The sequence below is a fragment of the Anopheles funestus genome, chromosome 2RL (assembly GCF_943734845.2).
Source record: "Anopheles funestus chromosome 2RL, idAnoFuneDA-416_04, whole genome shotgun sequence".
Taxonomy (NCBI): domain Eukaryota; kingdom Metazoa; phylum Arthropoda; class Insecta; order Diptera; family Culicidae; genus Anopheles; species Anopheles funestus.
The window spans coordinates 49,811,745-49,835,299 of NC_064598.1; the positions used below are offsets into that span (position 1 = coordinate 49,811,745).

Here is a 23,555-nt window from a genome sequence, read left to right on the forward strand (position 1 = left end):
TCATGATACGCTTAGTGCACACAACGAGAATTGAGAAAAGGACTGCGTTTTTGGTTGGTTGGACTTGATCCCCGAAAATGAGTGTCTCTCTGAGGACATGTTACTGAGAAACGTTTCAGTGGTTACATGTTGTTTGTCAAATTTAAATCCTTGTTCTAATGATGTATTCAAAGAGCGGATTGTTATAAACTACGTCATTTCTGAACTACGTGTTACGTTGTGAACATGTGCGTGGAATAGACTTCCATTAAAAATTCAAGAATAGAATCAAGCATGAGGAAATCACGCGCATTTTGTTTACAGATGCCACGCAAGGCCGTGTGTGGTGAATACGGTTGAAAATAATATTTTAATAATTAATCCATTACGTTTCCCAAGAACTGTTCACGAAAACACTTCAATGTGAACCCTTCCATTCGATCCCGCGGCTTAAAAGAGCGTGCGGCACGGTCTTAATACTGCCGGACTCCCTGCTCTGCAACATCTCCCCTTGGGTGAATCCAATTATCTGGTTTATGTTGGATGGGTTCTCTATTTTTACTACCATCCAAAATGATCGCACCGGTCTGCTGATGTACCTCTCAAGTTTATCCAGCCGCAATCTGGCCAGTACACCCTTCGCGTTGTTGTGCGGCGAAGGAAGAAAAGGATTTTCCAGAGGTCGGCACTCCCCTGTGTACAAACGGAGTTTGAGCAATCGAGAGTGGCTTTTTGAGTGAAGAGATTCATCCCAATTCAATCATTAAGCAAACACATACGACCCTCCGGTAGCACATCACACGCACGGTATGGTGAGAAAGAACATGCTTCTGTTCGCTTGGAGAGACTCAAACCCACCCATCGGCCAAGGCTGGAGTGGTTCCAAATTCGAGTGCATCCGATTTAATGTCCGGTCGTGATTGTCGGTTGCGTTGGGAAGCAGAATGGCCGCCTTCCTCGGGCGATACGGTGTAGATTTATTGGAGGGATCCCCGCAAACCATAGGTATCGAAGAACTAATCCGCAACAGTAGCCAGAACAACGGTCCGATTTTATACAAACCAAGTACAACCTTCCGGCAGAATCTCCGGTTGAACTACAGAAGGCAGATCTGTGCGTTGGAGAACGAGAATTGGTTGTAGCCAGTAGCCAGTTCCAGTCATCTGTCGAACGTTCATGCCCGCACCCTCGAGATTCGTTGGTACACATCTTCCCGCACGGTAGCATTATGGTGTGTACCCACGGGTTTTGGCCCGGCATTCTATTGATAGAAGCACGGTGGGAGTAATGCTTTCATAAACAGTGAAGAAAATTGTTGTTTAAGCGCTCCGGTACTGGTGTTGGTCACGTTCGCTGTTTAATCTCGTCCCGCAATGCTCATTGAGCCGCGGCTGTGATTTGTGACGCAAAGGTAGATGCTCACCCGAAGGGCTTACCAGGGCAACCAGGCTTGCAACTAAAAAGCTCTTCGACACGTTTCGCCTCGAGATGGGAGCCAGTGAATGTCTATCATGGTGGAACCGGCACTTTGATTGCCGATTGCATCGTTTATCGTATTTGTTTGGAAGAGTAAAGTAGCACCGGTGTTTAACTGTGTGGTGGCAATTTAGTTTCCATGTTATGTTCAGCTTTGTGTAATTCTGTTGCATTTAACATAAATCATTGATTTCATTTCATTGAAGATAAATGACCAAATTTTTACTTAAACATTTTGAAATAGTTGTACGAAATGTCTTTCATTTATTTAATTTTTTTGTGTCACCCTAAAACATTTTAGTAATGCCCTAAGCGTTGCCTTCAGATATTATCCTTCCATACATAGAACGATGAATGATAAGACGTGATTGGAATCAGTTTATGTTGCTTAACCGGGTTCTCAAATTGCACATCACCCTTGTCATGTTTTCCCTGAGGGCTTGCTGCAATAGTCGTCATACTGAGAGTGCATCAGAGGGAATCAGTTTCACCCAGCGGGAATAGTGCAATGCAGCACTACCCATAACGTATCATAGATGCTGCGATAAATGTGTATTCTCGATTGCAGTGAAACGATAAAGCACTGCATGCCACAAATTCTTTGCTGCTGATGACATAATTAAATGATTTATGAAATATTTATATGCATTACTGACATGTTGAGGAATACTTCGTCTGCAACTTCAAATCGACTTGATTACCGAACGCTTAAAAAGCTGATGTACGAAATAATTGAGGAAATACCGCAAAACAAGGTGACATAAGCATTCCAAGCAATTGTTTGAAGACTTTCAGAAACATTCCCGAACCTAATTACCTGTAGGAAGTCTTTTGCCTCGATGTGCATTTCTTCGTACGCAACTCTATGTCGCCTGGTTCGTAGTATCAGCGGCACAAACTTTCTTGTTCTCTTTGATTACTTACCGACGCACGGAAGCATAGCTGCGTGATGCGGCACACATAAGCAAACGCAAGATACGCAGAGATGGTGTTGTATGATAACAAAATAGCAAGCAGGTCATGATGAAACAATGCTTTTTCTCGAGATGCGACTGGAAGATAGTCCCGACTGTACGGAGTCTGATGGAATACGAAGAACGCAGCCACTGAGTGGTTCGTAATGGGAAGACTTCCTACACTGTGAGCGGAACCGTTCCTCACTAAATGTTGCCGAAAGTTTCCCTCCTTGACACGTACGCATGACAAGGGGAAATCTTTCGACATACATACATAGGTTTCGCTTAGAAAAACAACCCTCCCATATTCTACCGTCTGTCGATGAAGTGCTTCTTGTACACTGCTTTTGTCCTCCGAAGAAACCATTTGTTATGATGGTGTTTTAGATATAGAGCTGTCGTATCGCCCAATCGTCTGTTTCGCTCGCAAAGCATAAAGTGTAGAAAGAAAGAAGTCATTCGTTACCGATTTTATGATATCATTTGGAGAACAAAGCAGATGAAAGCACTCGGAAGGTTTTTACCTACATGAAAGCGATGTTTTTCTTCTTTTTTTAGAGATCATGTGACATTAAAGACGAGCAAAATAATGACACATTTCAATTGGTCTAGCAGGTATATTAGACTTTCATGTTCTCCTAAGTACGATATTTTTTCACTGCAAGCATTTTTGCAATACGACTTTAACTATTGCTACTAAACAAGAGTTGCAACTAAACAAACAAAGCTTATACATCGTTTGAATTCTGTTACAGCAACACCATGTGTTTCAGCTTAAAATTCAAAGTTTAGTCCATCGTAAAATTCCACGCCATGTGAAATATTAGCGGAGTAGTTTGTCAGCGCTAATTATGAAATGTCCTCATTTCGCATCGTGAAAAGCTAACTGCAACTGGCGTATTTTAATAATTTAATTAGTGAATGAGATTTGGTTGCACCAACCCTTGCGCAATGCTTCTCTGTTATTAAACGCAAATTGCATTAAGTTCTAGAGTTGGGTTCCAGAGTAACGCTCTACAAATTTTTGCAAGTGAACAGATGTGTTGCATGGGACTTCTCACACCTTAATTTTATTCTCAAATTGGTCAGTACTTTATGGTGGTAGAAGTTTTGTTATTGGAAAGAGCAAAAGTGCATCAAGGGTAAAACTCATGTGTTAAAAACAAAAAGACTCTGCCATAGCAGGCAAATTCGGCTCAGCAAGGATTAGACCATATGTGCTAATGTTTGCCCCATAGTCAACGGTGCTTGAACCGATTGTTACCGCGTGGTTTCTGGGCATGGTAAAAGCCATTTATTGTGTGCTGTGCGTAAAGTGCTTTTGTTGTAAGTGCGAAAATGTGCGAATTAAAATTATAATCATCATCATTAATTAATTATTTCTCGCAGGTGGAGCATAGTGGCTAAAGTAAGCTGAGGAGCGAGAGTAGCTCTGGTTGCGTGTTGCATATAGATTCAGTGTTCAGTGTTCGTTTCAGTGCAGTGTTGAAATCTAAATCTCAGGTGAATGTGATCGCTGGAATTGGTGAACCGTGTTGCAAAGCGGAGGTGCTGCATGAAGGAGACCCATACGGTGTCGACATTCGCAGCAGCAGCAGCAGCATCAGAAGCGTCTAGGGCAACATGATGACCATACGTAGGATTTGGTCAGGACCTCAGTTTAAAATGTTAATGCTGCTGACCGTGACGGTTGTGTTGGCGTTGGTTGTGCCATCCAACGAGGAACCGTATGGTGGCGGCGGTGGATATTTTGGAGCAGAAACACGATGTCCGCGACTATGTGCGTGTACCGGCACGACAGTAGACTGTTCCCATCGAGGATTGACCCAGGTGCCCCGGAATATTCCATCGGAGACAGATAGACTGTAAGTACTGTGCACGATGTAATTAAATCAAGCTAATATCGGAGTACCATGACACCGGTTTTGAAGTGTCTGGTGAAAGTATAGTAATTTACAAACTCTGTTTTGGACATTGGATGAATATCCAGTTGCGGTTTGGAAATCGGATATTGAAAACCAAGTTTTATTCGATTCGAAATAAGTTGTAAAATTGAAACTCTTACGCTTTAGCCGTCACGACTTTCTCTGGATTATACATTTTATTGTTCCACATCGCCCATTATTCAATAATATCTTTCTTATACAATATAATACACCCACTTTCTTATACACCCACGCCAATAATATCTTTTCTCGATTTATCTCCGACCTGTACCTTCCCATCGACGTTGTGCAAAAAGGATTGAGGAACAACTAAATAACTCAATTATTGAATGAGAAAGACCACCGGCATGTATCTCTTCTATAAAACGCATTCCATTTCTTGCTCAGTATGTCTGTGTCGTGTTATAATCCTTCCCTTCCTTTCGAAGAATGTCGCAAAAGTCGGGTGTGTGACATGCCCTGTGCTGAGGGCAGGAGGTGAGTGCTTTAAATCAAACCACAAAACCCTGAACCAAATAGTTACACGGTGGATTGGAGATAAATAAAATACGAATTAAAATGTAAAACATACTGCAGGGCCGCGTCCACCCACATGTGATCCAACGAGGGGTTTTTATTGACGCGAATCGCTTGTTGACAGACGGTTCGTATGAATCTGTACCAGATTGTGGTCCTTAGGTGGTTCCTAGAATCGGTCGGTTGGCCTGGGACTGTCGGTACTGTTTTTCATGGCAACAGCTTTTCTATCAGCCGCCATGAGGTCGTTGAAAGGCGTTACACCGGTTGGGATTTATCCCGTTGATTTGTGGAGCAGTATTTGGCTTCAATCGTACGCCACATTCATGTGAAATATTTATTGGAATGCATTCGAAAGCGAATGGCAATGGTAAATGTTTATCAAATGTAAAATTGAACTAAAATTACAATATTGGTTACTCTTCGCAAACATTGAATGATTTTGTTTCAAATGTCTGAGTGATAGCCAAATGCGCACATTAGAAGAAAGGTTAATAAATTATGAAACTGCAAATAGAATGGTGAAATTGTCCTCTAGCCTCCTATGAAACTCTCATTTCAATATATTATGACAAACGGTAAACTCTGTAGATATGAGACGATAAAGTATCGTTTTTGTTGCGCGACGGTTGATTATGTCCCATTACCGTCGATTACCATTTTATGGAAACGGTGTTTTTATGGATTTTTTATTAGTTCTCTCCATGCATCCCACGACGATCGCACACACTAGATTGAAAGACGAAGCATGTTGATTCTCAACGGCCAGAAATAGTTGATCAGCAGAAACGTTGGCTAGTTAATTGTAGCGGTACATTTATAGAAGACAACCAAAGATCATCTCTTTGATCGTTCAAAACCATTCCTGAAGTCAGAAATCAAAAGTAAATGATCATATTTACATGTTCATAGCTGTTGTTTGCTCGCTTTGTCGTTGTTGTCATTATCCCCAAAGGTGAAAGGGCTTTCGAATTTATAAATGACTGATCATAAAATCATATCGACCACATGTAACCATAAAAGGAATTGTGTTTGCAGCTTAAAATAAAAACGAATGCGTCAGTTTGTAGTTGAACATTGGAACCACGAAATATGCAGAAAAATATTATTTTGTATCATTTTACTTCATTACTTTAGTTTCAATTTTTATCGACGTTTTTGTTAATTCCAATTTCAAGCAGTAAGAAATCATGCAAAAATTAAGGCAAAGTACCCAAAATCACTTGCTTGAAATGGATGCGATAAAAATGATCATACCCTCACTTTTGTACAACATGTATATCAAGCAGCTAAAAAACAATTTTGCTTTCTTAATATGCTTCACAAAATGCCGCCTCAGAGGGAATGATTTGCAACATTTCTTAAATGTTTGCTGACAGATGATGATTTCAGCATAAAAATCAATCGTTTCGGGTTCCCTCGTGCTAATAAAAGCTTCAATTTAGCTACTGACAGGTCTGAAAACGATGAGCTTTGTGTATGATGACGATTGAAAGTTAAAGCTACCGTTCAATATTCTTTTCATGGAGCATTTTTCCCTTCTTGTGCCTTCACATTTGAACCATTCTTAAGCCAAATGAATAACGTCATCCGTTATGACCCATCCAATTTGCTGTCTGCCCCTTGTTAACAACCAGTAGTCGTGGCAAATCGCGCAAAATTAACCCAAACACGAACCATGACTTAAAACCTCAAAATAATAATTTGGATGAATGAAAGGAGTTGATGGTTTCTTTTATTTCATTTTATTATGTTGATAGGAACAGTTGAGCAAAAAACACATTTGGGAATGCTTAAACTCATTCACAATCGACAGAAACCACTCCTTCGTTGAAGGCAATGTCAAAAGTGCAGAAAAAAGGTGATGATGAAGCACCGACATGACACGCAACAAAATGTCTATTCATAAACGGTAGATAAGTTATGGAGAATTTTATTGGTCGCATCGATTAGGGGTGATGTCGTGCGCGGTTGTTGGCGTTTTATTTTCGCCTGAAAGCAGCTAACCCATCACCCAGCGAGGAAGTCTTTTTCACTGCAGCTCTTTTATGCACCCTTTGGATTGGCCAATGCCTGGGTGGTCTGTGAGAAACAAGCATGAAGACGAATCGCTTGAACACAACGTTGGTTTTGTGGCCCAATGAGCATAACATAAGACGAAACACTCCTGTGAGGCATCTTTTCACGGACATGGAGTCAAAATGGAAATGTCAAGCGAGACATCGTGTCGGTGAAGGAGGTTTGCCGCAACAGTTGACATGTTCATCCATCGGAATAAAGATAGAAAGCAATAATAAAGTCTGTTCGTTTGTTTCGATGCTGCTTGATGGTTAAATTTATATTCATTTTTTTCTCTCTACACCACAGTCAGTACGTGTCGGATATAAACAGTTTATTAAACCAAGCTCGAGGATCTTCATTTATTCGTATTCGTCCCAGATGTATTTCTTCAGAAATAAAAAAAAACATTTAACTTTCTCCTCTTCTTTATTAAGTTCCATCATAAACCATTACATGAGCTTCAATCAACAAAGAAACAATGACCACGGCGAGGATGTTGTCATTTTTGTACATTATCCTTTGCCTCATAGTTCTCTTTCGTGTAGCGCCCACCCGGGAAAAACAAACCTCATAATAATATGTTAGTAACATAATTACGCATGCTGATGTGTGGAACGTGTATGTTCATGCATCAATTTCCACTACTATGTAGCCATTTACATACATGTAACTGCATATGTCGACCAAGCGAACTTTGCGTTTTTGACGGCGTTGTTGTGCCAGCCGCCAAACGGAATCTGCGGTATGTAATTTAGTAAACGATTGATCGTTCTTCTGTACATGCCTTTCGTGCGTAATTGTGGCACAGTTTAACTCTTCTTTCAAACTCTCAAAGATCTTTTTGTTTCTATATTCAATCGACCTTTTCTACACTTCCATTACATATTTTTTTGGTAATTTTGTAATAAGAATATGAATCATTTATTGTTATAATCATTCAGTATTTCTTTTCAAAGCAATTTAGAAGAAATAAAAAAAAAATATTTCAGAAAGAAAGGCCTGACCTGGTGATCTTTAATAAATTTAGTTTAGTAAAAAAAGAAAGGAACTACACTGAGCATCGTGTATGGAAAAACTATCCGAATTTCTATTATCATCATCATAATCAGCGTCATCATGGTCATAATAATCAAATATGCTTCTATCGTTACCCACTCTAATTGTTTGGACTGTAGAATAGACGCCATCATTGTTTTGTTGAGAATATACTTGCCCAATAGGTAATTCTGAGGTTCTTCTGATGCTGTGCACTGTGTAAACTGGGGAAATGGTAAAGGTAAATATGCGACAGTCACTATCAGATCTGTACTCAAACCAATCCCAACTAAACCAATGAAACAAAACCGAAACAGAATGTTGGAATCTCTCATCTTTGTGGCAGAAGTTTGTTGCGGTTTCGAATGCTACGAATTGAAAATGCACGTGGGATACAAGAGTCTATTCGTAGCCACTGTTGAATGGTAAAACCCCGTAATGGAAAAGGAAAAGATGGAACACTTCGAGGCACAGCGTAGATTCTTATCTCAATGGTCGTTCTGGACGATAAGTCTTTCGAAATTCAATTTATACCGTAGACACCCAATCGGAGCAGCCGTATTTGCATCCGGTGGGAAGCATTTTTTTCTCTTGAAATAGAAATCGTTTGTGTAAAGTTTCGCATCGTTCGACTTCACTAACAAGCTGGTCTATGAATGGAAACTTCATGGCAACGATTGCAATGGAAAATTGTTGGAGCAAGAGTAGCGAAACTTGGTACTCATGCTGCACATGCTGCAGTAGAACTGATGTGTATGGATGAAACAGAACGTACGTTCCTATCACTATGATAGGCAGACGGATGTCATTGCAGATGTAGCCATGGACGAGTGCTGTAAGTGTCAGACCGAGCTCTGCGGTATTATGTTTGCTAATTCATGGCGTCAGAACTCTTTTACCGTTTTCCCATTTTCCACGTTGCTCGGTTTGTCATGGGGCGATGCATCTCGGTCGCTTCGGTAGAAAATGCCTTAAATGGTTCATCCCAAGCGACGCATCACAGAATGCGAAGATTCGCCTCCGTCCAATCGCCATGAAAGCCCGCATTAGACCACTTTTAAAGTGCACAAATAAGAGCTGCTCTTGAGACCTCGATGGTGTTACCGCACTCGGTGTAAAGTAACACTCATTACGTATCCCATTGGTGAGAGGCTTACTCCTTGTCGAGTTTGCAATGAGACAGTAAATAAGAGGTTAACCACAGTTCAGGATCTAACACAAAGGCGTCTGAGAGGAAAAGTTGGTCGGTCGACGTATGTTGGTACTTAAACTAAGCTGCATTTCTAACCTGGGCTGTGGTAATGATGGTCAATTCAACATCCATCCTTGTTTGTGTCCAAACAGATCTAACCCGATTGACAAGCAACTCAAACTGGACAGGTTGAGCAGGAGTAAAGTGTGTTTTGAGAAAGAAAAATAAATACTTGTACAAATGGAAACTCTTTGTGTTTCTCTTGAACATTTCTCCATAATTTAATAAAATTCCTATTTCATGTTGAAGCTCGATTAAATGTTTCTGTAGTGGTTGCCACTGGGTCAATAAATGGCAGATTTAATTGAAGCAAACTACGCTTAAGCACGTTTATAATGAACTATAAACTTTTCGTCACAGTTTTGCTGACACGAAGCGCGGTAGTTGTTGCATTTCGTGACCAAACCCATGCATCAGACTATCACCGATACCATCGAGGGAAAGTCGCTAATGAAAAACGTAATTTGCGCCTCAAGAAATAGTGGCGTTGAAGAGAAAAAGCGAAAACACGAGGTTCTAACGTATTGTGCTCCTGAGGATCGTTTCGTATTTCATAAATTGCTGAAGAGTTGCGTTGATGCAGCTGTTAATGTTTTATTTGCACCGTCCAGTGCAATTAGTGAACAATCCTTAGGTGTTCTGTAGCTATTTGTTTCCGTTTCTTTTTGTGATTTTGAACTTTTTCCCAAAGCGTTAAAGGTAAATGCTTGAAGTCACTCGACGCAACTGCAAGCATTTGAAGCTCGCCTTTGATGGTCCTTCCCAAAACCGTTGATGGTTTTTACCATGATGTCCGTTGGAATTTTCCCAGTCACGTCACGATCGGTCAAGCAGCCAGTGTTCCGGCCGGAGCATATTGAAAGGGGTTGACTGGACGATTGATGTGTTCAGAGCTGCCCATTGATTGTAGCTAAAGCTCTTTGTTTTGAACTGCTTTTTAACACAACGGTGCAACCAGCTAGATGATTAACTTGCCTTCGTGTGCAGAACTCTTCAGGTCCGTCACTACGACCATGTTGCATCAGAACACATCAGACTTCCGTGGTACGCAAAAAGACCCTGAAGTCATCAGTGATGTTTTTGCTGGTCTACGGTAGCCTGACGGTCCGTGTCACAGTAGCTGTTAAACGTTCCGGACCACGAAATCACGCTTTTGAACGATCCGTTGCACTTGACCTCCGTTATGGGGTAGACTCCGATGGTAAATTTGCTAGGTTAGGTGAGGATGGTTGGGGACCTCAGACATGTCCAGCGTGACGCGATGATAGTCGTGTCTCAACAGTAGTCGTGTGCTGATGAGAGCAAGAATATCGATCGATAGGATTTTAATTAACAATCTGATACATCCAATTACCATTTCAATGAGGCTGTAGTACTGACAGTTTGTAGCATTTGGCAGTGTATTGAAGGTAAATGAAAGTCTTTCTTCTTCGTGACAAAGTTTTATTTCTTCATGTTGGTCTTAATGGATTCCTGCTCTTTTCAATGTTTTTAATTTGAAACGTTTTTTAAGAGAATTATGAGATATTGATCATTTAACTGGTATTTTTATGGTATCGTTTCATTATGTATCCGTTAGTGAAGAATCAATTTTTAAGCGACATTTTAAATGCACTCAACTGCATACTTTCGATAGTGAAGTGCAGTTGCCATGGTCTTTTCAGCTTTTGTCATCACGTTAGTTTCTGATGAAAATTGTTTCCATTTCAATTAAAATCAAATATTCACGAGGCAGGGATTGGTTTTCATATAGCAGTTTCGCGTACAGTGTGCGTGTTTTTGTACGCCGATGGAATCATTCCAGCAAGCGAAAATAGTTTGCGTACACCGAGTTCAATCACGTGAATGTTGATTTTCCTAAAATTACCACTCATGCACCAGCAATCGCCGAGAGATTTCAACGCGGCACTTTGGTTATTCGCGTGAAAATCTGGCCACATGTCATTCGCAGACATACTGACATATAGCGGCACGAGAACAAGCCATGGAGTACGTGGAAAATGCAACATGGGAATGGAATAGTCAAAAGTCAGCAACGGAAAATGTGTCAGGACAAAAAGCCACGCTCGCAACGAGTTGTTTGAGTGAGGATGAAATTGGCCTGTTTGAATAGTGAGACTGTGAAGTAATGGATGAAATAACAAAACGGAAGTATTCAAGCGGTCAAATGGTGTTTGAACAAAAACACGCACAATGCCACCATGAACTTTGTGTGGAAAAGTGGAAATTTTCACACATAAATACTACAAACGCTTTCAGAGAAAAATGTAGAAGTTTGTGTGGGCGATTTTCATCAATTGTTCGATGAAATTGTTTTGTTTATTTATGATTTTTCCAAATTGTTTTGCCATTTTTATGAATAGGAGATCGTTCTTGACCACATTTTAGATAAGACCGTGTTGTCTAGTTTTGATTATTTCAACATCAAAGAAATCCGAAATATTGTGAATTTTTACATGGAATCAACTCACTAACGTTTCTGACACATTCTGTTGATATGAACTACTGATAATGGAGTAGATCTTTCTCTACAATTTGCTATTTTGAAAACGGTTTACCTTTTTGGGTTATTCATTTGTTGATTTGACTGATAGTTATTTGCACAATTGAATAATATAAAAAATGTATGCCTAATTTTTCATATTTCAATTTAATTGTTTAAAATTAAAAAAATGTAACGTGTTCCTGCAGAATTGTCGCCTTGAAGCGGAGTTTATTTTACTGTTACACGTATATTCCAACCCGAATACTTCGAACCTCATAAATCAAGGTACAGTTTTTCCTTAAAGCAATTACTGTGGCCAGACGGACATCTTTTCGTGATCACTATCGTGCGTTGCATCGTAAATTTTATCGTGTTCGTTCGTGCATTTGACTGTACCCAAAGCCCAGAAGTGTTGCACGAGTTGGAAAGATTGTCGTCTAGTTCGAAAGACTAACTGCATTCATTCGATCTCAGCTGCACAACTGCATTTCGCTACTGCCGAAGTACGTGGCACGGTTCATATGGAACGCACAGCCGGTGGACGTACGTTGCCGTGAAAAGAGTTATTTCAATTTAATTGAGATTATCAAATAGATTTACGATGACATTGGGCAAGGAAATGTGCCACCACGAGAGTGTACTTCGAAAGCCGGCAAATAAGTGCAGCGTGACGACAAATTCTGGTTTTTCTTTTCCGAACGAACGAATGGACAAACTGTAACTGTAAGTTGGTCTACTGCGAAGCGAATGAAGAAGTAGTGAATCACGAAGGAAAGGAAACTACTAAGTGGATGAAGTGAACGTGAGATATTTCGAGTGTGTAACTCAACTAGCTCGTGATGTTTGTGTCGGTTTATTTTTCAATATGTTTCGATGCAGTTTGCGGGAGAGCCAGTTTGTCCGAACCACATTTGCATAATCTTAATTAATAGCAATTTGTTGTTTGTACAGCTGATCGTTTACATTTCTAGGCGATGGAATGCACTTAATGATCACCATGAGAAGGGTGAATTGGATAAGGTGTTTACTCTCTGGACGGTTTACAATTGACTGAGGACTGAGCTGTTTCTCTGTTCCATTCTACACGTAATGATAGGACTTCACATCAATGTCTTCTGTTAGAGCTTTAATCGATTTGGTCAGGCCTTTCATCGAGAGTATAAGCCTAAGTAAAAGTTTTCTGATTAAGTATATATTTAACAAAGAATTGCGCAGGTAAATGATAAACTCTAACCACCATAATCCACTTCGTAAGCCTCCGATGCAACAGGATGGTTTCGACAGCTTCGAAAAGAGTGTTGCATGCCTTTATCCTGTCCTTCGTGTGATTTTACTTACACCCTTTATACAGTTTATACTCATTATCATAGTTCCCTGTAGCACTCAACTCGCATTCACACATTTACCTGCAATTGATTTTAAGCTCTTCATTTGCATTATGGCTCCCCATAAACCTGGCGCTGCCGACTATAATCTTAATCGCTAATTACCATGCGTTCTGCTTAATAATATTCGCCGCGTTTTCGCCATGGGTCTCTTGCGTGTCGGTTTGTTTTTCTCTCTTTTCCGTATTCGTCGCTTTTCTACCTATTGCTTTCAATTCGCGCTTTCGTAGTACTCGGATAGGACAGCGGGCACTTCGTATGCTAATAAAGTAATTAAGCAATTGAAAATCCAAGCGCACCCACCGGTGGCGTATATTGCTGGTACTCGAGCTTAGAGCTGACTTGTGCCGACCGACATACCGGTTCCACTTCGACGATCACTCGCATGTCCTGTTCTGCTTGTATGTGTCTGTGAGTCATGTAATATCGTCGTCACTTCATAAACTGAAAGCTCTTCAGAAGTGTACTCGAGGAGTGTTTAGAGGACTTTTCGGTGGAAGTGTTTCCTGGAGTCGGTCTAACTAAATCCTCCTTCCAGGCTAATGGACGGGCCAGAGTGTGTAGTAGTCACTCATTAATGCACGGTCACGGGACGCTGGACCCATCCGTCCTTTGGTCAAACCGGTTTAGAGGAAGGAGTTCTACGGACGAGAATCGCAAACTTACTCAAACAAGCTTCACTTAAGCACTTGACCATTGATGTTGGGATGGGCTCTATCTGACGACTTGTTTTAATGGTTCCTATGGACAATGTTGACGAGAAGGTTGAGGAGGAACTACAGGAATAATTCGTGTGTGATACATGAGATAATACATTGTTTGCATTTGTATCATAAGCTCTGTTTGGCTTTTATATTTAGTAGATAAAGGTTTTGTGCAGCAGGGTGAAAAGAGACTCTTTTTTATGGTACATTGACAGACTTCAACTCCAACATACTGAATCCATTGCAACAAGTAATTGAGTGGATGTGCTGTAAACATTGATTCTTACATCGAATATTCATGTTTAAATCCGCATGGCAGCACATACCGGGGAATATTAATTTTTTTCTCATTTTATTACACAGACGAGCAGTTTATTTTTCTTGCAAGGTGTGAAAATGCTACACTGGAACACGTTGCGGCAGTTTTCCTTCGTATGTTGCATTATTTTTGCACGATCAACGACGCCTTGCGGGCGACGGTCGTACCGGGAAACAGCTGGAAGAAATCATCGCTTATTAAATTAAAGAGAAATGAGCAGTGCAGCCTGGTTGGTTGGCGTCGTCAAATCGAGTTAGCGCCAGCAGCTGAAACCAATTGGCAAAAGAGTTGCGTGGTATCGTGGCCAGAAGGGAAGGTTTGTTGTTAATCATCAACGCATTAAGTACGTTGGACGAGGTAAATGAGTTGCACGAGACGATGGGATTGGGTTGGGAGTGCAAACACGAGTTGATGGTGTTGTTTGCGAAATTCTTTCGTTTGCGTTGGTGGGTTCTGTAGCTGCGTATGTGTTCGTTGATTTATGCGTTATTTCCACTTCCATCCACAAGGCTTTGTCTTCCCTTCCTGGGTTGTTGCTTTTCCCTCGCCATAATTTGCAACAAGATTCACAGTCTTTTCTCGAAACCGCTTTGATGTGGACGGAGAAATTATGTGGCTCATAAAATGCTCATTTTATGGACAATTAAATTTAGCAGCTAATTTCAGCACCTTTCTTGGCTAGCCTGCTCTGGGTGCTGCTTCGCATGTTGATTTTTGTTCTCTCCTCTATGGGATTATTTTTTTGTGATGTATGAAGTTCAACAGAAAAAGAACGCTCTCTTCGTCATTGCTTCTAGCGTTAACGATTACAACCTCATCATCATTCGCTTGCGATCATAAATGGTGGCTTGAGGAAATGCGGTTTGATGAACTGACTAATGCCAGATGAAATGTAAGTATTTTTATTATTTTTTCGTGCAGTCGTTTTGTTTTTCTCAGATATGTTTTAGACTGTACTAGCAGCAACTTTATTTTTATCGATTATAGAAATTGTTCGGTTTTGGTTGTTTGTTGGAAGAAATCTTTATATCATCAACTAAAGCACGCATTTCAGTAAATCTCTCATTCAAGCTATCAGTTTAATCAGTCTAATTTAAGTATTAAATTCATCAATTGCAGCGAGAATCATTAAAACCCACCTTATGGTACCCACAGAGACACCGACAAAATGTGCTAGTAAACGAACAACGAAGATAAACTAAAACCCGTCGACAAACGATACACCGTTGTTCGGGTGTTCTCACCCGAGGCGCATTTGTTTCGTACTGTGGAGAATCGCAATCTACAGCAAACAGACAAAAGCATCACCTCAATCAGCATTCTACTGATGTTCAGCTGTTCTCTTGGTTGGTAGCATTGGGGATCCACGAGAGGATGTACCACGGCTAACGGAACCCACGAACGAGCATCCAGGGTCATGTCTGCAAACAAGCGCAGAATCGTCCGTACTGCTAAATGTTGAATAGCTGCAATGGGGAGTCCTTCCATGTGGCGGGAAGTCTCCCGTTTTTACGTTCTGTTTATTTGCATTTGCAAGTAAGGAAGGTGCAGAGAGACTGCTGGTGTTTAGTGGAAATCTCTTAACAGACTACAGAGCATGAAGATGTCATGTTCTTTTCATGTTGTGAAAATCGTGCATCAGTAGAGGTGAGCAAGGAGTTCTTGATGATAGCAGCCCCTAGCAGCACCATCACGATCAGACGCGTAAAATCGTCAACATCTAACAAAGCTCCACGGGGACAGGAATGGTTAGCTTAACGAATAGAGGAAACAAAACGGCGTCAGCTTCTAGTTGCGATGCTTGCCAAGCCACATGCTTACCGTTGAGTTCGTCAAAGGCGAGTAGCGTATATTCTCAATTCACTCGAGTCGCTCAATGAATTGACTATTTGGATAATAATTTCATAGGGGTCGGAAGAGTAAAAGCTCGTGAAAAGCCCATTATACAACATACAGTAATCGAGGATTTGTCTTTGGATTCTTCTGTTTGCTCCTGTATTTATTTGTGTTTTTACGGTGTGATGAAACATTGACAGTGTAATTCATAGGTTAAACAAAATATTGATGTTGTCTTAACAAAAAACACCAGAAAGTTATCATATGCATTAAGTCTAATCTTAACAGTTCTCCGATACCTGTGTCCTTAACCTGTGTTCTCCACAGAACAGTTATGTTATGTTTAATTTCAAAGAGAGCAGTCAAATGATTTTTTTATTTTGAAAAAAAAATGGATTACTTACTAAAATAATCTTCCTGGCCTCCATAATACAATTATGTGTTTTAAACAGCATGACAAGTAGAAAAATATTCATTCGGTTGTAAAATTAACATCCGACCAGAGCAATAAAGAGAACCCACGAAACATTTCAAAGTTAGTTGTCCAAAACTAAAATGGCTTCTGTGGTGCAATTTATATCATTCAAAGAAGAGTTTCAAATAGCACTGGACTCGTCTCTGGCCATTCGCCCATCAGTCACCGACAGGCAAAAGTTGCTGTGGTGTGAAAAACTCATTACTTTTATTCGTTGCTTTCAAATCTCATTCATCTTCGGCTGACTTTTAACCCTTGCACTGTTTCTACGAAGCTTTAAAGTGTGAAGTATTTGAGCTGAGTGGTACTTTTTAGTAATAACGTTTTTTATGCGTGGAACTGTCTGAATGTTTGTTTTATACTTTCAATGCGCCCGAAAGTTAACTGCGAGGATCTCTTTCGTTATTTAATCTTATCCCCTTTTTACACCATTCATCTTTAATGCAGTAGGATGGATCCTGTGAAGAACATTTTTTACTGTTCGGAAGAATTAAAGGTTTTTTTTTGCAAGATGACGATGTTTATAGCAAAGGCAGTTGGTTTTAAGTTGAACTGATCTTTTCATTTTATGATTGGGTGCCACTGCAACTGATTGACATAGCATTTCAATTTTTGGTTTATCTTAAATTTTATCTTTAATGGGTCGTTCCGATTATTATAAAATTTGATCATAACAATAACATTTCGTCACCTTATCTTTTTACTATTAGTTCGTAGTGAGAACAATTTATTGCAGAACCCCAGTAAAGTAACATTTAAACAACAGTCGTATGCAAAATATTTCAACCAACTATCTTGATCATAAAATAGGCCACCTTACGTTAGCAGTTTTTCTGGTCTATAACAACACCAAATGGAAAACGAAATAAAAATAAATTGAAATACCAACACAGTCTTTCGTGTTTAGCGGAAGAAACATTCAGACTGTTTATTGATGGCACAGCATCATCATGAATACTAAGCAGCCCATAAACTGCTACAGAAGAAGCCGTCAGCGATCAGGAATCTTGACCGAGTCATAAAAGCTGACTGAAAGCTTCCTTCTCAACATTTTGATGTTTGAAGTTCGTGAGGCTCAAATTTCTTCAGATTTATTTCTATTTCTCTTTTTGTACAAGTGTAAAAAATGTACAAAGAGCGTAAAACCCACCGAATTTGCAAAGAATTTACTGAATTCGAACAGCTTTTGCCAACGACACTAGAATTATTCCATTTTAGACAGATTTGTAGCTAAGGAACAGAGCTTCACGTCATTTGGTTAAACTGGTTTTGCTACTTCCAACTGCGTGGCGTACGGGGCGGCCCGGTGGTGCATGTGAAAAACGGCGCCCGTCCACACGGCAGGGACCGGGTTCAAATCCCATCCGGACCGTCTCCCCGTAGCATGGACTGACTATCCTGCTACGTGGTAAAATAAGTCTTGATACGGCCAGGAGGCCGTTCTAACCGAGCAAAAAAAAAAAAAAAAAAACTGCGTGGCGTTTACGAGATCGACACCTAGATTGTAGATGCTGTGTAGATTGCTTCCACTTCTTGAACGACCCATGAATCACCTCATAGGGGATCCATTCTCAGACGCATTGCACATTGGCATAATTTACACAGCTGCATCACGTCGAGATGCGACCAGTTGCAGACGACCAACTCTGTGCTCTTCAGAAAAGTGCAAAGGGCTTAAACCACGATACCACTCGCTGAGATGAGCTCTTCACGTTTTTTTGCAAAGCATACGGAGTCTCTCGAGCCTCTTTGGTGCCGTAGCCAGAGTAATCATTGAACCGTTTTCAATCAGCTTGAAACACAACGGGTAAACCACACTTCATCCTTGATCCTAGGCGTGCTTCGAAAGGCAATGAAATGAAATGATTACCGATAATGATTATTATTTTCTTTCGTGCTCAGCGATCCAATCAACGCACGCGTGTCTGGCTCTGCGCTATTCGAACTATCCGAACGGAATGGCGCATGCTTTGCCTACGAAAGCGGCAACAGTGCACATTCACATATTGCTAAAGATTAATAGGGCCATTAACCATAAATTACTACTAGGAGATGATTCTGCGTTTCAAGGTGCTTAAAAACACTTCTGGACGGGTTTGTCGGGGTTTGGTGGATAGAAAACTTGCTAAACCTGATTCCAGATTCAAGAACTAGTCATAAATGCAAAAAATACTTTCGTTGTTTGAATTTTCGTCCGAGATGTGTGAAGATTTCTGGGTTTTATTGAGCTTAGAATAGACTTTCAAACGGCCGAAGTTGAAGGCAATTTTTGTTATATTAATATTTTTAAAAGTTTAACAAACTAATTAATTTATCTGTTTCCTTTTTTCAGGTAAGTGCCTCTGGAACATGTTAAGGGAATTAGATTTATAACACCGTCGTGAGTATAAAAAATCCTTCTAAATGAAATTTTTGCCTGGACACACAAAAATTGGACTGAAAACTAACCATAGCAATGTGGTTTCATAGTCTTGAGACGAAAAAAGGCACGTCCAATGTGTTTCATTTGGTCTCCTGGCTCTGTAGGGCAGATGCATAATTTTGACGCTTAACGACTGCAGTTTGTTTTTCTTTTTGCAGCGAAGCATTGCAACGTTTGTGTATGAAACAAAGTGCCTCGTGAGCACTGCAGTGGGCTGCCTCTTAACTACTCACGTAACTCACGGCTTATTTAATTTGCTAAGTTTTAAGAGCAAATTCATGGATACTGGATGCCAGCATGAGTGTTGTTTGTGTATTTCGTTTCCTTTTGAAATGAAAAACAGCATTAGAGTACGATGGGGATACATTTTTTTCTGTCGTTGCGAAATTTTATTTTCGCCTTGTTATGCTATTTCTGAGTGTTATGCTTTGTACTTCTGTCTGGTTAGACTGGCGACAAACACAATTTCACCTTTAATGCAATCTACTACTTTTCATGACGGAGATGCAAAGCAACCAGCTTAAATGCGGGATTTATGTAATAATTATAGTTTTAATATATTTTTCCCAAATTTGTGTTATCCTTGTTGCTTTAAATTATTGTGTAACATTCACCAAACAAGCGTACCTTTGCCACTTCAGTCAACCGAATCTATGAACATTACTCATTAGAGCAACCGTGAAATTATTTGCTCTTTGAATGAACTCTCGAGAATGTTTACAAACTTTTTGCTTTTCATTTCGGCGCCATAAAACCGTGGTGAAAACTTTTTCCGCAAAAGTCAGCACTTCAAAAACTTCCTCTTTCGCGGTTTTCGCCATCATTTATTCAGCGCTTAATTATCGCACTGTCATCCTGTCATTGCCAGCGTCACCATGCCATCACGCTTGCCGTTGTTTCGTTGTTTCGCTTGCAAGGGTTTGTTTAGCTTTCAATGCAATATCCAACGATTTTTTCTTGATGTCTTCGGCAATCCAATGTACACGCACGGTAACATTTGTCAATGAGGAATCGTTTGTGCGAGTGAAAGCCACGGTTCAGATGAAGATGCGTGATTATTTCAGGCATGAGGATCACTGTTGAATTCTTAGGTTTTCAAGCTTTTCAACTGTTCATATTGGTGTCCGCAGTTTGTTTAAACATAAACCCATTGTAGACAATCATGTCTTCGATAGTAATCGTTATCGATGCTCTTGTTTCGTGCATTATTCGTTGACCGTTCTCTTCGAATTTGTTGACACCCACTCAATGAACATTGCCTCGAAGGGATACATATTTGTTATTGCTTGCAGTGAGTGCAGCACAGCAGTGTTTACCGATCGCGACCACAACTATTACTTTGTCTGGAGCCGTCCAAGTCACTCTACAGAAGATGGAACAAGAAGGAAACGGTTTATACTACCAACGCTAACCACAATAGCCCCTTTTGCATGCGCCTCATGTTGCACAAACTATGCTGTTACATGTTATATGAAAACCATTACAAAGTTCATTAAATATGTATTCGCCTGTAGCGTCTTGGGCGCCAAGTCTCCATCAGCGTCGTCGTGGAAAGCGTCGCTGGTTAGTCGAGCAAATGGGATAATGGTTGTTGGCGTACGTGCGTGTGGACACAATCGATTACTGTAGCATCAGGGTTAATGCTGTGTGCGTTTCTTTCAACTTTTTAGAAGGGATTTATCCATTCACGAGTGTTTGAACGATCCCCTCAGCGGATGTTGTTCGATGGGCTATGGTGATTGTTTGATTGATTTTCCTTGGTTATTGAAAATTAATTCCCATAAGCACCAACAACCATTTCAATATCCTTCAGCGTATTTCATACTTTGTCAGAAGTTAGTTTCAAAATAGTTTTTAAAATGTTTTCATAATTTATGATTTTTAATTCCTGTTTGACATTCGCAATAATATCTGAAACATGCTTCCAAGTCATTTTCTAAAGTTGTATATCAATTAATAATCATTTATCACACACTTTCCATCTTCCGGTGGATTGAAGAGAAGCTATATTTATCCTTCACAGAACATTCCACTTTCCATATGATCGGGTTGTAACGTTAAATGTGTCACACTGTGGCATAACTTTACCGCAACCACACAGCTTCCTTTCGACTCAGTAACAACCATTTCTCGCTCTTCCTTTCTGCTAGTAAAAGTCAAAACCGTCGCCATGAACCAAGCGAGAATCACGACCTTTACGCTTCTCCACCATCCAGCATTCAGCCGTGATCCGTTTCTGGCCTGCAGCAACCAGTGTTTTCTTCGCCAGATTCCTGCCTCAGTGTGTGTGTTTGTAGTTTGTAGACATATCCGACACTCTGGCAACATAAATTTGCGCTTTATCATGTTGTCAATTATTTCGAGATTAATTAGATCGGTGGCATGGAAGTGGAAATTTATAATCACGAAAAACAGGCGTGCCTCTTCCCGGGTCTTCCAGCTCGGGATGGTAAACAAATTCAACGAAACGGAAATGTTGTCACCGGCGAATGTGTTATGCGACATGAGATACTCGATCGTCGTTGGTTTTGGTTTTGTTGAAAGAGGAATGAATTTGCTAGTGTCAGACGTTGTTTTGAGTAGCTGCGGATTGTAACACACCATCCATACTTGCTAGAAAGGGTTTAAATGATATCGATGAGATGTGTGTTGTCGCTATAGTTGTTAGAGAAATTGTTTTCGACATGATTGTTTATTCATGACATCAAGTCTATTGGGGATGCATGGCTTTCACACACACGGAAACCTCTCCGACAAAAGGATCTATGGAAGCCGGTTGTTTAGCAATTGCAATGCTCAAGTGCTTCTACCCAAGGGTCATTAAAATAATAATGAAATGGAGTTATTAAGCTGCTCCTTCATCAAATCATCTTATGAATAAGAGATTGGTTTGGTGCAGGGAATGGATTTTGTCATTTTCAAAATGTATGATTTTCGAATTGAGGTAGACCAGATGCTAATAAATGGAAACATGGTCAATGGTACAGGATTTATCCAAAGCTAACAAAGAATGTTGAAAGAGCAAAGATCGTCCTTAATGTAAGAAGATAAAATTACGAAAGAGTTCTGTTACTAGAAACAAACGGTTTCTAACACTTGAAAAGCCGAGGAAATGATCCATGCAATGCAATTATTTTAACACATTCCGTTCTGTTGCACTAACTCTACAAATCGATATCAGAGTGTTTGAAATTAGTCTTGATTGCTTTCTTCAACCTTCCGTCCATAAAGTGAAACACAACGCTACAGAGTTGCCTTCTAATCGATGCAAACATCAACACATTAGTCACTTCCGCTTGCACAACCAATTCGAACAAAACTCCTCCAGCCACAGGAAAACAATTGTTACTCATCCGTATCTTGGCAAGGATATAGGGTGTTGCCTATATATCGGGCTAGTTCTTGATTCTTAAAGGGATAAAAGAACCTTTGGTTGATTGATGAACTGACAGCGGGTCAGAGATTGATTAGGAAAATAGCACTTCTCGTGTAGCTCGGAGATGATTATAGAATTACACCATCGTACTTCAATACTGTCCGTCAATGGGTAGTCAATGAAGCGATCGAAAATTTCCTCATTCTTTATCCATTCTGACAGTTTTCCGTGCGAAGAAATTGCAATGATGAGTTCAACTCAACCAAATACACTCAAGCTGTTTAAAAATTGATGAAACTATGCTGTTTCAGGTGTGTACTTGCACAAGAATGGGAGTCAGAAGACCGATTGGCTAGTCGTTTCAGTGCGAAAGGATTCACATAATTGCGGGATAAACAAAGCAATTACTGAAATGTTCCGTCCAACAATCCGTTTACTTGCTCTTGTGTAACAGTTTCTGTTGGAGCAAAACGAATGAGGTACGAGTGCGGAATGGAAAAAGAAAATTAATTCCCGGTACAACTTCTTGGATGGCATGAGTGTGGCATGTAAGAGGCTATGGTAAATTGCAACTAGATTAGGAGTTAAACGGAGCAATTAAGACAAGTTTATTTGCAGTGCTAAGAGAAGTGTTTGAAAAGGTCAAATACTTTGAGTAAATGTGAGTCATATTTGTTCACTCACTCATCATTCTTTAACATAACATAATTAAAGTCAGACCCTAGAAATTGAATATTGTATGAATCGTGTGAACATACATTATGCCATTAAGTTAACAAGTATTGAATATCTAGTGTGATCAAACGAGTAAGTTGACTCTCAATAACAGACTCATCATGTACAAAAGAATAATCGTTCAATGCAGGTGATTCCCATAATGTTCTAGTTCTCTCATTACCTTCAACTGTACCTTTTCAGCTCACTGAAATATAAATACAGTTCACATCTGTCTATGCACTATGCATACAACTTGTAAAACATATTTTTTTTCAGCACCATCACTCACTCTGAACGCTTATGGAAGGTGCTCGTTAGCAGTATACTATAATTGAAAGCAATTGAAAGCAAACATATCGCACGGTGTAAACGTCCAGGGACTTACTACATTTTTTATTATTCCGTTATAATCATAAATCATCGTTCCAGCCGCTCCGCCTATCGTCCGTCTTGGCTTTGAAGTTTAACAACTGGCAATGTATGTTCTTTCCCGAGAACTTCATGATGCGGTACGGTATGGAGCTTGTACTAGAACGATAAAAAATATGCGAAAGAAGGAAAATTCTTTCTTCGTCACTCATGCATCATAAGGTTTTCCTGAATCACTGGCTAGAA

At 40.1% G+C, this 23,555-nt stretch overlaps 1 protein-coding gene across 2 annotated transcripts in view; it reads left to right on the plus strand.

Moving 5' to 3' along the window:
• The first annotated feature begins 3,271 nt into the window (after positions 1–3,271).
• The window catches only part of LOC125775080 (protein slit-like), a 91,473-nt gene continuing 71,189 nt past the window's right edge, over positions 3,272–23,555 (plus strand). The window contains exon 1 of one of the 2 annotated variants that reach the window (XM_049445554.1): positions 3,272–4,276. In XM_049445554.1, coding sequence (XP_049301511.1) covers positions 4,035–4,276 — 242 coding nt within the window. In that variant the 5' untranslated portion in view covers positions 3,272–4,034. The remainder of the gene's footprint in view (positions 4,277–23,555) is intronic. The other variant, XM_049445553.1, reaches the window with a different exon arrangement.